General features: G+C 42.6%; 1 protein-coding gene across 2 annotated transcripts; it reads right to left on the bottom strand.

Moving 5' to 3' along the window:
- Positions 1-1,854: 1,854 nt before the first annotated feature.
- LOC115027528 (atlastin-2) lies at positions 1,855-16,295 on the bottom strand. Of its 2 annotated transcripts, XM_029460943.1 has the most exons (14): positions 16,189-16,295; positions 11,315-11,586; positions 8,791-8,922; positions 8,537-8,641; positions 8,360-8,410; positions 7,454-7,510; positions 6,885-6,977; positions 6,294-6,432; positions 6,074-6,201; positions 5,665-5,721; positions 5,288-5,359; positions 4,775-5,206; positions 4,236-4,250; positions 1,855-4,050 (listed from the first exon to the last, which is right to left on the bottom strand). In XM_029460943.1, the coding sequence occupies exons 1-14, from the start codon at positions 16,247-16,249 to the stop codon at positions 3,940-3,942; spliced, it is 1,725 nt and encodes a 574-aa protein (XP_029316803.1). In that variant the 5' UTR covers positions 16,250-16,295; the 3' UTR covers positions 1,855-3,939. The 2 variants fall into 2 exon arrangements, with proteins under 2 accessions (XP_029316803.1, XP_029316888.1); XM_029461028.1 differs by lacking the exon at positions 4,236-4,250.
- Positions 16,296-17,832: the final 1,537 nt, after the last annotated feature.

The following is a 17,832-nucleotide window of genomic DNA, read 5'->3' as shown; positions in this document are numbered from 1 at the left end:
GTATTAGTTTTACTTCAGTAAACCTCTTGCACAACTGCTTCTCTGCACGTTTATAATAACAGTACATCTTGACATCTCATGAGGATCAGTATATCCTTATAATATAATAAAATATATGCACATGTAGAAACTAATCAGTCATACTGTTACTTACTTTCCCATAGCATCGCTAAATGTTCCTCGAATATTTCTATATTTTAATACAGATACAGAAAGTTCTATTATAAAGAGAACAGACAGAATAGTATTGTTGTCACGTCTTCTTCAGTTAATAAGTGTAGTTTGTATTCTGCTGCCATCTGGTGGTTTGTCTGCTCTGGTGCAGTCAGTCTTCTCGTGCACAGGATTTCAGATCGTTTCTCATAAATATATAAAGATTAAGATGAAATGTCAATATAATGAATACACTGAGACATGTGATGGTGAATATACACATGATCAACTCGAGGGGATTCTTTTAAATAGAAAGGAGTTGACATGAAGTCTGATGTGCACCGATAAAAGGACAGGATTTAATCTTTAAGTGATCAGTTTCCACTATTTCTATAAGAACACAGTGACTGGACGAACCTTCACATTAAACTGAAACAGGAAGAAGAAGTCAGAGTCCCTTTAAATAGATTATATTAAAAACAGTTCTGAAAAAGATTGTTTTCCTAATAACAGGAAAAGATCATTTTTATACCCTCAACTTTTAAAAGACCCACTTGGTCAAATGACTAGTAACACAATAAGCTTTGTTTAAATACATTATACTGGTCAGTGCAGGACACATTCAGCTGCTCATATATGAAGGAAGCTCCAACACTAACGGGACTTACGAGCTTTTTCCACCCAGAGCTCTCAACCACATCTGCAAAGAGCAGGAGAGGAAGTAGGAAGCTCAGAGAAGAAGGCAGGCGCTGCCTTCCAGCGGAAACAAGTCATGAACACAACATTTAAGTCGATATGTCAGCAAACCGTTGTCCATTTACACGTCCAGCAGGTACAGAGACACCGTTCATTAAGAGTCTTTGTTCTCCACCAACTCTGGGACTGACTTCAGCTGCTGCACTATGTTCACCAGCTGAAGACACGTGTGAACCAGAACAGTAAAGTTGAGTCAGAAACAACGAGCTGAACCTCTAAAGATTTGGCTGATCATCGAAGTCACATTATTTCATAAGTTACTATAAAAGTATAAATTATAGCCAATTTTAAAAACACGAGTAAAGTCGCTGCAGGGCCGTTGTAGCAGATGTATTGAGACGTTTACTTCAAAGTCTGTTTTAAATGCTAAATAAAAGAAGCTAATTGTTCTTTTAGCCTCTAAACTTTAACAGGCTAACATGTTAGCTTTTATTAGCATGCTACATCGCGCCAAAAATGTTTGACTTAACCAAATGGAAACAAGTGATTGAAACACGAGCAACAACATGTTGAGAAATGTTAGCATAGCAACCTTAGCATGCTCACAAATTAGGAAAGACTTTCAAAATAAGAGGCACTGCAGTTAGGAGCATGCTAAAGTTAGCATGATGCTAAAGTTAGCATGATTTACATGCTAAAAGCTTAACCGGAGAATATTTTACCACCAAAAATACTCCATGGGAAAAGTTTTAGCATCCAACGGATGTGAACGCTCGTCTTCATGTACAGAACATCTGTATGGACGCTCTTTCATGACAAACAAAACATCAGGAATGATGAGTGAAGAAGACTCACTGCAAGTTAAAACTAGGAGATGAAGCTTTAATAAATATATTACATTTACTATCTCCTTTCTATAATTTTGGAAAACATGGGCTTCTGTTGTATTGTATATATAATCCCAGATTACACAATGAAACATTTACAAATGGAACGACACTGCTGTGTGTTGTAGGAGTTTGGTTTAATATTGTATTGAAAAATAAATTAACGAAAATAACTTTAAAATGCAACAGAAGACAAAAGAAAAGTAAAGAAAAGAAGAAAATCCAGATTATAAACATTCTTTGCCAGCAGGGGGTGGAATCTCAGTGCTCGTGTAAGATTAAATTTACAAATATATATATAAAAAAGGAATTTATTAGACATATCCACAAATCACGAAAGCATTCCTTTACATCCAGTGAGCTGAATCTGGTCTACCACCCAAACCGTTGTTCTTACAGCTACAAAAAGGTCTAGAAAATTTATATTTATATATGTATATATTCATACACATGCCCTATGTGTGGATGAGGCTGTAAAAAACTCAACTGTACAAAAACAAACAAAAAGCACACAGTGGTGATGATGTGGATGGAATGATGATTAAAATAAACGTGATGAGGTCGAACCTTCAGTCATCCGATGCACGGGAGTTTGGCTTTAAAAATCGGAAACACTGACGCCGAACAAAGTGCTCATGTTACATGTGGGGGATGAAATGATTTAGAGTTTTAACTTCTGGTGCTTTAACACAAGACGAGGTGATTCAGTCCTTCAGATATGAAGATGACGAGGAGGAATAACGAGAGTTAAATAACAGAATTAAATATTATCTACAAGGTCTCTGCTGAACTGGAGGAACACATTTAAAAAAAAGCTTTATTCTGTGGAACTGGCAGTCAGATCAAGAGGACTGAGGATCATCATCGTGAACTACCAGGTGAAAGACTTAAAAACCTGATATCCCAAAATAATAATCCAGAGATCATTCAAGATTCAAGGAATGGTTCATAGTATTAGAGATTAATATTAATCCCATGTTTGTACGTTAAGTAAATGGAGCCGTGGTGGAAGGATTACCTGTCGTCGTCAGGAGATAGTTCCTAATCGCTCCTGACTCCAGACATGAGATCCATCCGAGCACCTCCCTGAACTATGACCTTTAACAAAGGAACTAAAAACACGATCGGTTTAATACTGAAAGTCATGATCACGTCTTTGTTAATCTGAAAATAACGAGCAATCAAGATAAAGTAATCAAGTCAACATTTAGCTGGCTCTTGTTTTGCGTCAGAAGGTTTTTGGGGGACATTTAGTTTATTTTACTTACAGTTTTACTTTCAGACAAACTCATGGATGTTTAGTGACCGTCTGCAGGAGCCAACACCGTTCAGCTCCCGTGGAGCCACTTCCTGTCCCACTTCCTGTCCCACAGCAGCAGAAACTGGTTTGAAAACACTCATGAACCACGAAGATAACTTTTACTATGAGCTTTCGATTACATGGCCGTACTGGAGGTTCACGTCACTGAGAAAGACTCGACGGTCGAAAGCTCCAGGAAGTGCCGACTGAATATTTACCACAGATATGTGGTGGAGAACTAAATCTCCTCGCTCAAGTGTTTATTTGTTGTTCCTCTAATCGGACATAAAAGTTTGCAGCGTTAAGACGTCCTCGCAGCTGGACGTGACCTCTGAGTTCATGTCCAACACCTTCAGCAGAAGCACACCCATGAGTTTGTGTAAGTCGGAAAAACTGTAAAAATTTCCCCCGAAACCGAACCGTCCTAAAAACATCGAGTCAGTCCGCTCGGTCTGAGAGCCTCTACGAGTAAAGCTGTAAACTTTTGGTCGTGACTCCTCCTCGTGACGCCGACCAGCGACAGAAACCAACCTGACGGAGACGACAGGAAGGAGGAGAGGAGGGGAACCATGAGGAGGGTCTGTGGTCATGCGCTTCATTCATACAGTCACATAAATGGGAATCATAAATGTTGAGACACTCTGGAGAATAATGGCCCTTCCCAACAATAAATACCGTAACCCCGCCCACTGACAAATAATAAAATACATCACACTGCTTCATCCGGGTCTACAGCGAGTCCTTAAAACCTACAGCCAGCTCGGCGAGGAACCTTTATCTACAGTCCGAGAACGAAAACTCATTTACACGTCTCAAACTGTACTAAAGAAAACGTGGTTTCAAAACCGAGCAAAGAGTGAGGAAGAGGGAGAATAAACATGGCGGGAACAAGATGGCGGGCTGCTAGTTTTTCTTCTTCACGTTGTTGTTCGAGGCGAGCCGGGGCCGCGGCGCGGGGATCAGGCTTCCTAACGGGACTCGACTCCGAGCCACTTCGAAGAGTTTGGAGAAAACCTGGAAGAGGAGGAGGAGGAGGAGGAGGTCAGGTGGAGACTAATACTTCTAATACTGCTCTTAGTGAAGTGTTTCCACTCGCCGTTTTTAAATACAGCAGAACAAGTCGTTTCAATTAATAAGTTTCTCATTCTGTTGCATCATCTCTGGACCAACAAAGAATCTATACAGGGAGTTAAACGTACCTTTCGTGGAGTCCTCTGAAGCATCGAGAGATAAAAGAGGAAGGGTTAAAGGATGACATCACGTCAACACATCTTAAAGATCAGTTAAACGTTTGTTTGTAAAGAGCAGACCCCCCAGGGAGGAAGTAAAAAGCTTTATGACAGGGTTCAGTTCTACATATTTAACTGCCGGTGCAAATATGTGACGTAAAGTCAGACACCGACATCATCATCATCATCATCATCATCATGTTGTCTGAGGAATGTTACAGAACTGCTCTTTCATTACAAAAATCTAACTTTGATGCCAACGTGCAGAACTTCAGTTCCCGACACGCTGCATCGTAGACGCACGTCAGTCGTGAAGTTTAATAACCGCCCTGTTTGTTCACCATTAGTCGAGAAGATCTCGTCTCATTACGTCACCTCCTGAAACTAGAATTTAACTCAAAGTGCTGCAGATCATAACGGTTTGCAGCGCTCGACATCCTCGCCGCTGAGCTTCGGTTGAAGGTGAAGACAGACGGACACAGAGCAGCAGGTAACGCGAGGCCTCTCACCTGTTCCCAGAGGGTTTCAGCCACCCGGTCTATAATCCCTCCGACCTCGCGGAACTCCCCAGAGTATTTGACGTAAGCCCAGATGCACAGCGCCGTCAGAGCCACGCCCATCACCAGGTTACACAGCGCGGCCACAGAGTTGATGCCCACAAAGCCCGTGACCATAGACACCACGTACATGACGAACATGACGGCGAACAGCGTGGCGGGCGTCCGAGCGGCGAAGAAGATGTTCTTCCCGTCGTTGTGCTTGCTGAAGTTGACGTACTTCTCGTCGAGCTCAGCCTCCAGCTGCTCCTGGTAGCGCCGGCAGAAATCCTCGCCGCCCATCTTTTTAACGGAGCGGAAGTGTTTCACCGACGCCTGCCGCAGCTCCAAGTGCCGGCGCTCCAGCTCCACCGGGGACATGTAGGGTTTGTCTCCGCCGCAGACCTGCGAACAACAACAACATCTTATTTTATCACTCAAACCCCGGATCTGATATCCAGCGAACGCAGGTGTGCGACGCGTTACCTGCTCCATGCTTTTGTTGTACAAGTCTTTGGCTCCTGCTACAGCTGCAAGGTTATTAGCTTCAGCTGTTGCCTAGGTAACAAATGAGAAAACAGATTCAATATGGAGTCAACACGTTATGACAAGGCAACAGATCTGCTCTGTGTGGAAGCATCACGTCATACGTAAACATACGAACCACTCTGAAGGTTTGCCATAATGAAAGAATATTTATATCTAATAAACATTTCATAGGATTTGAAAAGTTCATATTAGACTTTAAATGATTATTCAGTATAAAAGGACACACACACTGTTTTGGATTACATATGATGGCACTGTCAGCAGCGTTTAACAGAAGGATTATTGTAATAATGTTGCGTATGAGCGGCGCTGACCTGCAGCATGGACTTGGGGTGAGGAAGCTCCTCTCCCTGGTAGATCTTCATGTACGCCTGAGAACAGACGGACAGTAAGTGGAGCGACACGGGAACAATCGGAGCACAGCAGCCTCTCTACTGAAGACCGTTCAGTGAAGCTGCAAAACTACTCATGGGATTCTGACAAAACAATCCCCACTCAAGGTCTACTTACTAACTAAGAGCCAGGATTTAAAAAGTTTCATTTAAAAAAAAGTTCCTGACATTTTCCTAAAGAAAAACAAAAACACAAAAAGGTTTTATCTGTTCAGGACATTTTAAAGTTTCAGGAACCTAGAAAAGAACCAGTTATTTGGTAAAAGGCCGACTTCACTCACGTCACTGACTGTAATGCAAATGAAATGTGGCAGCTGGAGAATAAACTCACCTTGAAGTAGTGCAGCAGCTCTCTGCAGGTGATCTTCACGCCTCCGATCTCTTTTTCCACCAGGTTCTCTGGAGAGAGCAGCGTCGGGACGAGGTTCACCAGCTCCTTCTTAAACTCCTCATCGATATCTGAGACACACACACACACGTCATGAAAACTGACTCTTCTCGACTGGGTGACTAGCTGCATACACTAGTTGGGTCGGCGTTAGCGTTTTTACCTCGGAGACGTCCGTCAAAGTGCGGGTTGGTGGCCACCTTGAGGCCCGGGTGAGGCAGCAGGAAGCAGCCGATGTTGGAGAAGCAGGAGTGGATGTGTTTCCTCACGTTCTGCAGCTCCTCGTGTTGGTTCTGCTTCACCTGCACAGACGTAAACACAGCAAATCACTTCATTTATCCCCAGCGGGACCGTTGGTTATGGAGCATTGGTTTAACTGTCCTCCCAACATGTAGGAGGGAGATGGCAGATGGTGTAAAGGATTGTTTGAATTTATTGGTTTTAACTCGCGGAAGTCTGACGAGGGTTCCAGATGTTGGCGTTAAGCATGGCAACAATCAGACAGGATGTAATCTGCTTTCTTTTATAACGGCTGTAAAGATCCTGCAGTGTCCCGTGCAGCAGCAGTTCAGCTGCACACATTGAACACCTTATCAAGAACACTTCGGTGTTTGACCTTGAGAGATCGTGGAGTGAGAGAAAAGAAACACTGCTGGCTGTTCTTGTACACCAGTATTACCCTCGCATGTCAGTTTATAGTCGAGTATATCGTCCGTCTGAGGATGTTCAAACCAGAGACTTGAGTGAAACTAACCTGCAGACGCTTCTCCAGGAAGCTGTGTCCTCCCTCCAGGCCGTACGGATGCTCGTAGGGGTAACTCCAGTCTCTGATCAAGAACATCAGACTCTGAACAGAGGGACACGTTCAGGTTATTCATCCAGGATCCAGAATCCAGATCATTTCACAAGATACATAAAACAATGTCTTCAAATATATACTTTTGATAAAACATAAATAATCGCACAAATTAAAAGATGGAGCATCTAAAAAAAGCTCAACCCAAGAACACGAGTGGTTTTATTACACGTTTTATTGATTGATAACGTTGCTCTCTGCAAAAACAGACGTCAATAAACAATTACTAACGAGTCTCTGCGTTTATTTACCGGTTCTTATTGTATTTTAATTCATCTGGCTGCTATGACGGTTTAATTTCCGTCTGGGGATTAATAGGATCATCCATGACGAAGTGTATACAGATTGTTCAGTTATTAACATTAGTTTAGTCATTTGAGACCTGAACTTCAAAATCTTGTGTTTCTAATGTCTCAGAAGGTTTAAAGAAAATAAGCCTCTAAAAATCAAACATGTTGGCAGATCACCTGAAAGGGTTTCTCATAGACTTCCTCCATGGCCAGTCGCCCGTACTCCGTGAAGAGCTGAGGAGACAACCAGCGTTAAGATCTAACATCACAACAGTCACAACGCTCAATTAGTGTAGCAACAAATGTGAGCAGATCTCCTTCCGCTGTATCCGGTCCATGAAAGCTTTTCCATTTGCTGCGCTAAACGATCGCCGTCTAAAACTGTAGTTTTGTGCTGCAGCAGGATACAAGATTCTTTTTTGAGTGGAATAAAAAAAAGAGAACTGGGTTGAAGTCGACCCGACGGACGCGTGTTGCCTCATTGCACCTGAAACCCTTTTAAATTAAGAATCAACATTTTTCCAAGGAATCCCGTTTAAAATAATCCAACATGTGGCCATCCTTCAACTCTTATAAGAAAAAACAACAATATAAAAATCAAAAGACCCCGCCCTCACTGTTTGATTGACAGCTGAAGTGCAGCGATGAGCAGTTGGGACCAAAGATGGAAGAAAACTTTCCACTGTGAGACTTCTGTCAGGTCTCAGTCCGAGCTGCTTCCTGCCTCATAAGGCTCCTGCTGGTTTAGTGCAGCAGTTAATCCTGACCTGAACACATCATCAAACACCTGATATGGAGATTCTCTCACAAGGAGGAAGCGCTTTAACAGAACTGCTGTAAATCTGTTGGATTAGAAACCAACACACAGCCGCTCTGCGAGGCTGGACAGTCAGCAGTTTTATCAGGATGGTAAAAAAAGACAAAAGTGACGTTTGTACGTTTCTGCTGAGCAACAAAAAAAACATTTTCGGCAAAGTATCTGGCCCAGTCTCAATCACTCAGAAGAAACGTGCTCTGCAGATTTAATCTTTCTACTAAATGCTCCAAAAAGCTAGTGAAACGGTGTGCAGGCTGATCACTGACCTGGAGGTGCTGCAGGTCGTCTTCCTGGACATTCTGGGACAAGTTGTACACCTGAAACAAACCAACACCTCAACTTGTTAGTCCCCTGGTGCCATCACACTAAGACCGTTATTACTTTACAAACAAACACACACACACAGGACTCAGACACTTCAGGAATGATGAATCACAGCGGACCTGGACAGAGCTGGTCATGGTGCTCAGGGCGAACAGTGTGGCGCAGTCTTTGATGGTCGACTGGCTGTCAAACGCTCCCTGTGTGTCGATTAGTAGAACTGCAACCTGCAAGAACATCAACACATGCATTTAATGTCAACAGCTCTCACTACAACTGGATTATTTTACAAATGAGTTAGATTACAGTGAAGAAGAAAACAAAAGAGATTTAAATGTCCAGAAGGTGCTGGCTGGGCGCCGGCCTGTGAACCGACCTTGCAGCCGTCTGGTTTCTCCACCACGAACACCTCGCTCCAGGCCAGGATGCCCGTGGTCTCCCTCTCACAGCCGCCTCGCCAGGTGAAGCCAGTCAGAGGCTCCTCCTCGCTGCCGACCCACGAAGCCGACTGGACGGAGACAAGAAGAGGGTGGAGAGGTCAACACGCTGATGCTTCTCCAGTTTATCACTTACAGATTCTAGACTCAACTCAGAGTTAATGACATGTGGAAAGAATGTTATTGTCCATGTAATGAACAATATGTACTGTGAAACACGAGGCTGTGGTGGGAGACACAATCAAACCCTCAGACCGTCTGCTGGATATCCTCTTTGTTACAGGTTGCTGTGTTTGTGATAAAAGTGCAGCAGCAAGTCGGATCAGTTTTGATGATGCATCAATGAAAGACCCTTAAAACTATTTGTCATTTCTTCTGCAACATTTGTTCAACTGAAGTCAAAACTATGACATAAGAAATATAATTATTTTAGTTCAGTGACAACTGAAGCGTGACAGTATTCTGCATCGTGTGTGTGTGTGTGTGTGTGTGTAGTACAGGAGCAGCAGATACACCGGGGGACAGCAGGACGCTCTTTACCCGGCTGCATTAGTGACGTGAAGGTTTGTTATGATTTTACACACTTGGTCATTATATCAACATTACTGATGATTATATATGTTGTGAAAGCACCGATAGTGAACCCTACACAATCCTCACAATATTGAAGCATTTGGTCAAAAATATTGTGATATTAGATTTTCTCCAGAATATAAATACTCACTTTTAATATATTTTAAAAGAGCTATTGGTCAGATTTTGTCCTCCACCTTTTACAAAGTTTCAGGACAGGAGAAATGATTACACACAAACTACTGTCAACGTGCATTTGACAGACAAGGTCTGGATTAAGAAACCGGATTTTAAAAAACACCCTGAGCATCCTTTAACCTACAGCGTGTTTAAACAAACTTAAGTAGTTAAATGTTGACTGACAGATCAGCAGGTCCCAGGAAGGATATACTTAAGCACTTATGGTCAATAGGGGAGAGAAACATATGAATTAAAGTCGTGTTTTACAGAAAGAATTGTTTATGGATAAAATGACAAAACATATGATTTTGGTGTATGATATCAGTGATGCTGAATGTATAAAACATTGTTTCCTTTATTCTGTGAAAGAGAAGGCTTTGATCGTGTAAACAATAGAAATATCAGATAAAAACATGAAGGCTTCTGTCTGGTCCTCATTCTTTGAGACCTGAGCAGGAGGCATGTGAAAAGGCAGCCCATGACCGGTGTGTGCCGGGCTTAATCTCTATAAAGATGGCTTTCATGTGTGGAATAAGCAGCAGCAGCGAGCTCTGCGGAGGCCCCGCCACAGAGCCGGCATTGTGATGGTTTAAAATCCTCTTTACAGAATCATGCAACCCTCCAGAATGTTCCTCAGTGCTTACCGTAGATTAACCCGGCCAAAGGTCGAGTCACAGATCAACACATGCACCCAGTTTCCTCTGAACCCGGTCACCGTTTCAAACAAACATCTCAACTGCAGTGAATTCCTGCTGCAGGGTTCAACACAGCCGAGAGGAAGTTCACTGGAAATAACATTTGTTTCTTAGTTCCAATAACTCATCCAGTGTTTTATGGTTTAATGTGGTGAAAGAAGACCACCGCTATGAAGTCCAATCAAGACCTCACTGGGCAAATAACTAGAAATGAACCCTGAAAACAAATGTGTGTCAAGATAAACACTGGAGACAAACAACAACAACACAGTGAGGGTCTGATATCAGCCTCTGATTGATTATCAGATGGGGAGGCTCATTCGAACTGCAATCATTTAGAACTTATGATCTTCTGCTTCTAGAAAGCACTGAAGAAACATGACTGAAATGTTGAAAACAATTCCAACTTCAGGTGCACTTAAGGTTTTTTCCAGTCAGGCTACAGGTTAATCCAGTACAAGTTGATGCATCTTTCCGTCAGCGTCTCCTCGATGTGATGCTCTGCTGAAGAACCACCAACATGTTGGTTGTGACCTACATTATACGGCTTTTGGACGGCAATCTTTGAGTGGCTCTCAAACGTATTCCAGACAGTCAAACATCGACCTCTTTGGACGCTCTGCAGAGACTTGAGCTGCTGTACGACGTGCAGATTGCTCTGCACTCAGACTGGAGGTTGCTAAGAAACTTCTTGTGACTTGGAAACCCATCACCTCCCCCCCCCCCCTCTCTCCCAAGTTGTTACTGTGACAACATTTTTAGAAGACCATTTAAAATAGTCTGGCAGCCTTTTTGTTTAGTTTGTGTGGTGTTGCGTTACAACTTTGTTTTGTCAAACTACTTCAAGAATTAATTTTGATAAAAGGAGTGAAATGAACTCATAACTCTCGAGTCAACGTGACATTTTAGTTTAGATTCAACTTTATAGACGTTCATAAAACTTTCCATTTATAGTTTAATGGCGACAGCTGTATAGCCTCGGCAGAGACGTGTTTAACTTCAGTCGACGGTGTACCTGTTTGTACATGAAGCGCAGCATGAAGTCCAGCAGGAAGGACTTGCCCTTGCGGAAAGCTCCGGCCACGGAGACGACGACCACGTTGAGGTCGCGCACCTCCTCCTGCAGCAGCAGCCGCTCCAGTGCCTCCTCCTGCAGCGAGAACGAGTGCTCCTCCTCATCCGCCACCACGATCTGCACCGGCCGGGCCACACCCAGCTCCTCCACCTCCAGCAGGTCGTCTTGCTCCTCCCTCATCGGGGATGTGTCTGATTTAAACCCGTGGCCACCTGAGAGGGAAAGTTGTGGTTTAAAGTTTGACTGAGCAGAAGCTCAACTTCCTACACGAATACAGAACGAGTTTGGCATTTATGGTTCGTCGTTTCTGGTTTTAGTGGAAAAACAAAGACATCTGCTCTCCTCAACTCCTAACGCTAAACAAAGATGCGTCATTAACTGGTGGATTGTGTGATCAGCTCTTCTGAAGCACTAAAGAAAGCAGTCTGCATCAGAGAGCACGCGGTCTTCTTTCTTATCTGCTGTCTGACTTCAGTCACGATGGCAGAGTTTCTCCACAGGGATCGATAAGCTCTGATGTTCAGAAGCGACAGCGGGACGGAAATAAAGTTTCCTGACCTTTTCAAGTTAGTGAAGCTTCACAGGAGCTCAGCCAACAGGAAGGCGAAAGGGAATCGCTGCCATGGCTGGAGGTTTACAGTAAATAGACCGAGCCATCAGTCAGTGTTGTTCTACAGAGTCCGTTTTAACCTGTGGACTAGTAAAGCCTTCAGCTCTCCTTGTATGGCAGCATTTACACTCCACTGATCTACAGCCGTCTGGATGTTTCAGGGAGACATTTCACTCTTTTTGGAAGCTTTTGCTGTCAACTGATAAGTTGGAGTAAAAAGGTTTCGTCATCTCTAGCTCACTGGTCTGAAATCAGAGGAAACGAGCTGCAACTATAGATTTGCAAAATATTGGATTTTTTCCGACACACGCATGTTTTTCCACCAAATTGCAGAGAAAATAAAGTTTCTCCTGTAGTGGAATTAACATTATTATGCCCACCGTTCTCATGAAACAGCCCACTGGCAGATGCAGACTTAAAATACAATGCTTTTCAAAATGTAGACATTCACTGGACAAATAAGAAAATCTACTTCAACTGGCTTCATGTAAAACGTGCCACATTTAAACATGTTCAAAGTAAACTAAAGAATTCACTTTAACAGGCTCTGGTCTGTCCTGACACAATCCTGAAAAACCAGGCCAAAGTTGACCCATTACATAAAGTTGCAAAACAATGTAATCTCTGTCGTTTCATTTGTAGCGTAGAAGCAATGTGATGTGGAGATGACGAACGCTGAGCAATCGTTTCAACAACAACTTATTGGCATCTGTTTCGGACACTTTAAAAACCTCCACACACACACACACACACACGTTTTTGCACCTGCTTTGTAGTCATCTTACAGGTCCGTCATAGCGGAGGAAATGTTCATTTCTGGAAGATATTTCATTTTAAAAGCCTTTATCTGCCGATATCACTAACTGCAACGTTTTAAATGCTGGAGAACGACAAAGTTGTGGATTGTGTGTGATCTTGTGATTTCGTGATGGCTCTTACTCAGACTGTCTTGTGATTACACAGCTAACTGAGCAGCCTGCGGCCTCATGGGAAGACGAGTCCTCATACCAGGTCAGCGTTGAGCTGAGCGGGCCATGTGAGAGCTCTGCAGGCAGCAACACAGCGATGATCTGCCGCCACCGCATCGAGCAGACAGCTCGCTGGTTAAAATATACAGCGGCATCATCCTGGGGAAGACGTAAATAGTGTACAGGTCCACAGAGAAACTGTTTTGGGACGCCTTTCTGACGATGTGTGCTTTAACTCAGGCTTTTAAAAGAAGCCCAGTGATCCGGTAAATTCAGTGTCCTACTGTTCTCTGTACAGCACATGAGCTGCACGAGGAAAAATACTTCTACAGAGCAGCGCCGACACAAGAAACAGCAAAGTTATGCACAAAGCAACAACGTTAAACATAATCTTGTTTAAGCTCCTCCGATGTGAGGATTGGCCTGATTTTCTGTTTGATAGTATTGTAATCCAAATGTGGCTTTAGAAGAAGTCACCTTGAACAGTGGGAACTGCTCAACAGGCATTTTCAAACAATTAATTGATAACTCAATGAAACATTTTGTATCCACTGATGCGTCAACTGTCCTGAACTTTTAACAACCAACCTGCTCGTGTTCAGGTGCATTTCGTACAAATGCTTTTGCAGATTTAAGTTTGATGTGTGTGTCAGTTCAGCCTCTAATAGAAGTATTGATTTACAGAAGGGAGCAGTTTTCTAGCAATAAGTCAAAACTGGACGTGTGAACTTTAATTAAGACGACATACTTATTCAAACGGGCCAAACTAAAAATCAATGTTTGAAAATATTCTCAGAGATTTAGTTTTTCTTCCGTTCTGGACTTTTATCTAAAACTATTTGAAAACTTTAGTGTGAACTAGGGCGGCAACTAACGAATGTTATTTTTTATCAGTGGATCATCTGCTTATGTTCGTCGTCTTGTTACAGAGACTGTCTCGGTAAGTTTTTCATGTCATTAATACAACAGAAGTGAATATGCACATTTCTCTGCTTATCAAACAGGACAAGCTGGCCAGTGGCTTCCTCTATTGTCATACTGGTAAACGTCCACACAACAGAAGATCTACCCTCCGATCAAGTCATTCCTTGCCGCCCGTCACTGCATCATTACACCCGTCAGCAGAGCAGAGGAATCTGGTACGAGTTCTGCTCTAATGTCTGTTATTAAAAGTGTCTGTATATGCTGCAGTCATGTTCAGCTCTCAGTCTGGTCTGGCTGCATACTCTCCACTGTTGACTTACTGGGGATGTTTGCTAGAAGTCAAGAGACAGTCACAAGTAGTGCGTTTATAAATGAATACATAAAACACACAACTAAGGATATTTGAAGTTGTAGAACAAACATTTATCACAACTTTTACTTTTAAAAGAGGCAAAACTGCAGTTCTTCCACATTCTGCAGCAGCGCTTCAGTACAAGAACCTGGAATAGGACAACAACTACCAAAGTACAGTGTTCAGATACATTACTTACATTCTTCTTACAGAGGAAAGGAAACATGTCCTCTAACACTGCATCTGACAGCCTGTCCTTGTGTAAGAAAATACATCTGCTGCTAGTTTAAGGTTGATGTGAGTCTTTGAATATCACTTGCCTTGTCAGAAGTCTACAAAAACAATTCTTAAGCCTCAAGAATTTCCATTCAGCATACAAAAACAGATCCGTATGCATCAGCGTAGATCCGTATTAAGTTGCAATTCTTCATCTGCACTGGCATTGTGCAGTTTTGGAAGCTGAAGACTTAAAAATGTGAGCTCAAACTGTGAACCTGGAGGATAACCACAGCAGTACAATTATGTCTACACATCACGTGACAGGTGGCTCAGTTTTTGCCCCACTTTGGTCTTAGTACACAGTGTGCAAGTCTCCACATGAGTCCTCTCAACACAAGCAGCACCAGATTCTTGTAGCCAAAAACAATATTGAATATGTCCAACAGTAAACTTTATTAACCCGTGTTAAACAGCTTAACTGGAGCAACAGTTCTGCCCGAGACCCAGTGAACCAACACTGACTGTTACAGTACAGCTCAATCTGACAGTTATTTATAGCAGTAGTGAAGTTGAAGTAACACTGATAAGAAACACAGAAATGTGTTTCATCATCAGCCAGCTTGTAAACTAAATCACAACAGTTATCTTGTTAGCACCTAGCTGAGATAAACTAACCCCCTGGCAGTAAACTAGCAGCCTTGTGAAGATGTAGCTGCAGGTTGTGTAGTAGAGGGGACACTAACAGGATAAGGTAGAGTTAGCTGGTCGGCTAGTAGCTGTCCCAAACACAGCACCTGACAGCCCAGTGCGCCGTACCCTCCCGTAGGAGATACTACACACCACATTACATTTTTTTAATGCATATTTAATGCCAACTCGCTTCTTCTACATAATGTTATATTGCAAATAATCAGACTCGTCCTCTTGAATAACGTTGCACGGACACAGTGAGAGTTAAAACGTTGAGACTAATAATTCAGACATTGGGTGGGAATAAAGGGTCCCGTTATTAATCCTCAACAGGAAAGGAAAGTATTTTAAATGCTGGATTTATAAACTGAATTAGGCGTTAGGTTAACTGTACGAGTCTGCTGTCTTAATCATAAACACATTTGTAGCTCACATCTCATTTTTCTAAATCGGTTTTGCTATTCCACCTTGTTCTCCACTTGCAAGGTGTGCTAGCCCATCTCCGGTTACACACCACCTGAAGTTAGCCCCCTCACGAGCTCAACTACATTAGGTAGCACGAGCTAACTGACAAACTGCCAGCTTCCACAGAGCCGTTTATCCGCCGTTATTAGAAACAACAGAACAATGCAGAACTGGCTCGAACAGGCTAGCAGCTAGGTTAGCTGGTCGGCTAACAACAAACACATTGAGCTGAAGGTGAGGACAGCAGGACGGCTTAACAAAAACTAGCTGCTTCATGACAGTACACACTGCACGGCGGGAATAAACCGATGTCGCGTCAAACAACCTCCACGGTCACTGTCACCGGTGATGGGGTGCCATGTTTTCAGTGATATTTTATACGCTCGGGACGCGTTTATTCGCAACGGGATGCGAAGCGACATGGGATGCGATTATTCGACGAAGCGGAGCGCTGGCAAGCCTGCAGTGTCATTTCATTGCAGCACACGGCGGTGGACACCACGTATTTAGAAACCCCCCCCCGCCCCCCGCTGTCATCTATCGCGTCGGTAACATCATTTTAAACTCTCGATATAAGTTTAATTACCTTCTGAGAAGATGCTGTTTTTGTGATTCCGCTGCTTCAACCTGCTCTCATCCGACGCCATCTTTCTTGACCTGCTGCTAGCAGCAGACTGCTCTGACGTCACAGAATTCGAAGCCATAGTGGGGTCCTCGCGGTCCTAAATACAGAGCCGAAGCCCCGCCCCCTATTAGTACATTTACTCAAGTATTTAAGTGCATATTCACGTTACTTGTACTTTACTTTAGTATTTCCATTGTATGCAGCGTTACACTTCTACTCCACTACATATCAGAGGGAGTTATTGTAGTTCTCCACCACATTTGACTGACAAATGTTACTTTAGTTACTTTTCAGATCACAGTTTGCATCCTCTTCCTGTGTAGTGTAAACCATGTGTAGTGTAAACCATGTATTTTAGATGTGATTGAATGTTTGGGATAAGTGTTCCTTTATGTGTTGAGAAAAATCTCCTACTTCCTAATCTAAATAGACAATTTAAAAAGCCTCTTGGATCAATTGGAAAATGCATCGTCACAAAGAAACTCAAGAAACTCAACAAATGTTTTTAGAGATAACGTGGTTCTCACAGGACAGCAACACTACAAACATATGAGGATCTTATAGAATATGATACATTGATGTAGATTAAACTATCCAACAGTATATAAAGGCGGTCAAATGAGCACAAAAAATGCAAAATACACATTAATGCAATGCAATGTAACATCAATCCAAAAACACCATATACTGTATAATAGTAAAACACTGACAGGGAAAATGTTACTGCACAAAGAGTACTTTAACTACATGCTGATAATACTTACATCATTTTACTTATGTAAGGTTTTGAATGCAGGACCTTTAGCTTGCAGTGGGGTGTTTTTACAGTGTGGTAATAGTAGCCTTCTTTTGCTTAAGTTTTACTAAAGGATCTGAATACTGCTTCTGACCTTATGAAAAATTAAACATAATAAGGTTTTTTTTTCTGACCATTCTTAAAACACCCTACCATTTTAACAAAGATAAATCTGCTGTTGTTTGATCTAAAGAAAAGGCTTAAAAATCTCTGTCGAGTTCGTGCTTTAAATAATGTAAAATCCAAACCAGACCTAATTCAGAGTGCCAGAAATAGTTTTTTGAAATCTTGTGACTTGTCTGTAGAAAATGGATTTGAGTGGAGAGTCAGCTGACTCCTGTGGGAAAATATCCTGTTTCAGTGAATCCATCCTCACCCAGTGCATGCTGGGAGTTCTGCACATTTCCTTACTTTGTAAATAAGCAGTTGTCTCAGACACACTGTATGTTACATTATTTACCTTGTTTCCTCTTTGCAGTTGGTTTGATCAGATTACAATCTGTCTTCACGCCTTTATGTTCGTGTGGTTGAGTTTCATCAGAGGCCGGGCCGCTCAGACCGGCTGCTGTCTGTATTCTGCAGTTAAAAAGAGCAGGCTGACAACATGTACTGCAAGTATTGGACACAATGGGAAGCCTTCATCTGCTTTACTTACACTTTTATTTTCAAAGCAACCTGCCTGTTGCGTCTCAGGCTGTGATCACCACAACACAACACAACAGAAACAATAAATGAACCGTGTTTTGTAGCTCCATGGTGGCAATGTTGGTCCGTCGGCTGGTCCTCCACATCCAGACTGAAACATCTCA

Source organism: Cottoperca gobio, chromosome 1, assembly GCF_900634415.1.
Source record: "Cottoperca gobio chromosome 1, fCotGob3.1, whole genome shotgun sequence".
In the NCBI taxonomy this organism is placed as follows: domain Eukaryota; kingdom Metazoa; phylum Chordata; class Actinopteri; order Perciformes; family Bovichtidae; genus Cottoperca; species Cottoperca gobio.
The sequence above is the reverse complement of the archived record's forward strand: the minus strand, read 5'-3'. Positions and strand labels throughout refer to the sequence as shown.

Bases quoted from the DNA above. Each gene is read 5' to 3' on its own strand.
- LOC115027528 (XM_029460943.1), bottom strand. From the start codon at position 16,249: ATGGCGTCGGATGAGAGCAGGTTGAAGCAGCGGAATCACAAAAACAGC. The intron at 8,642-8,790 runs GTCGGTTCACAG...ATGTTCTTGCAG, and splicing joins AGAAACCAGACGGCTGCAAG to GTTGCAGTTCTACTAATCGA. The intron at 6,978-7,453 runs GTGATCTGCCAA...CCCTCTGTTCAG, and splicing joins TCTATGAGAAACCCTTTCAG to AGTCTGATGTTCTTGATCAG.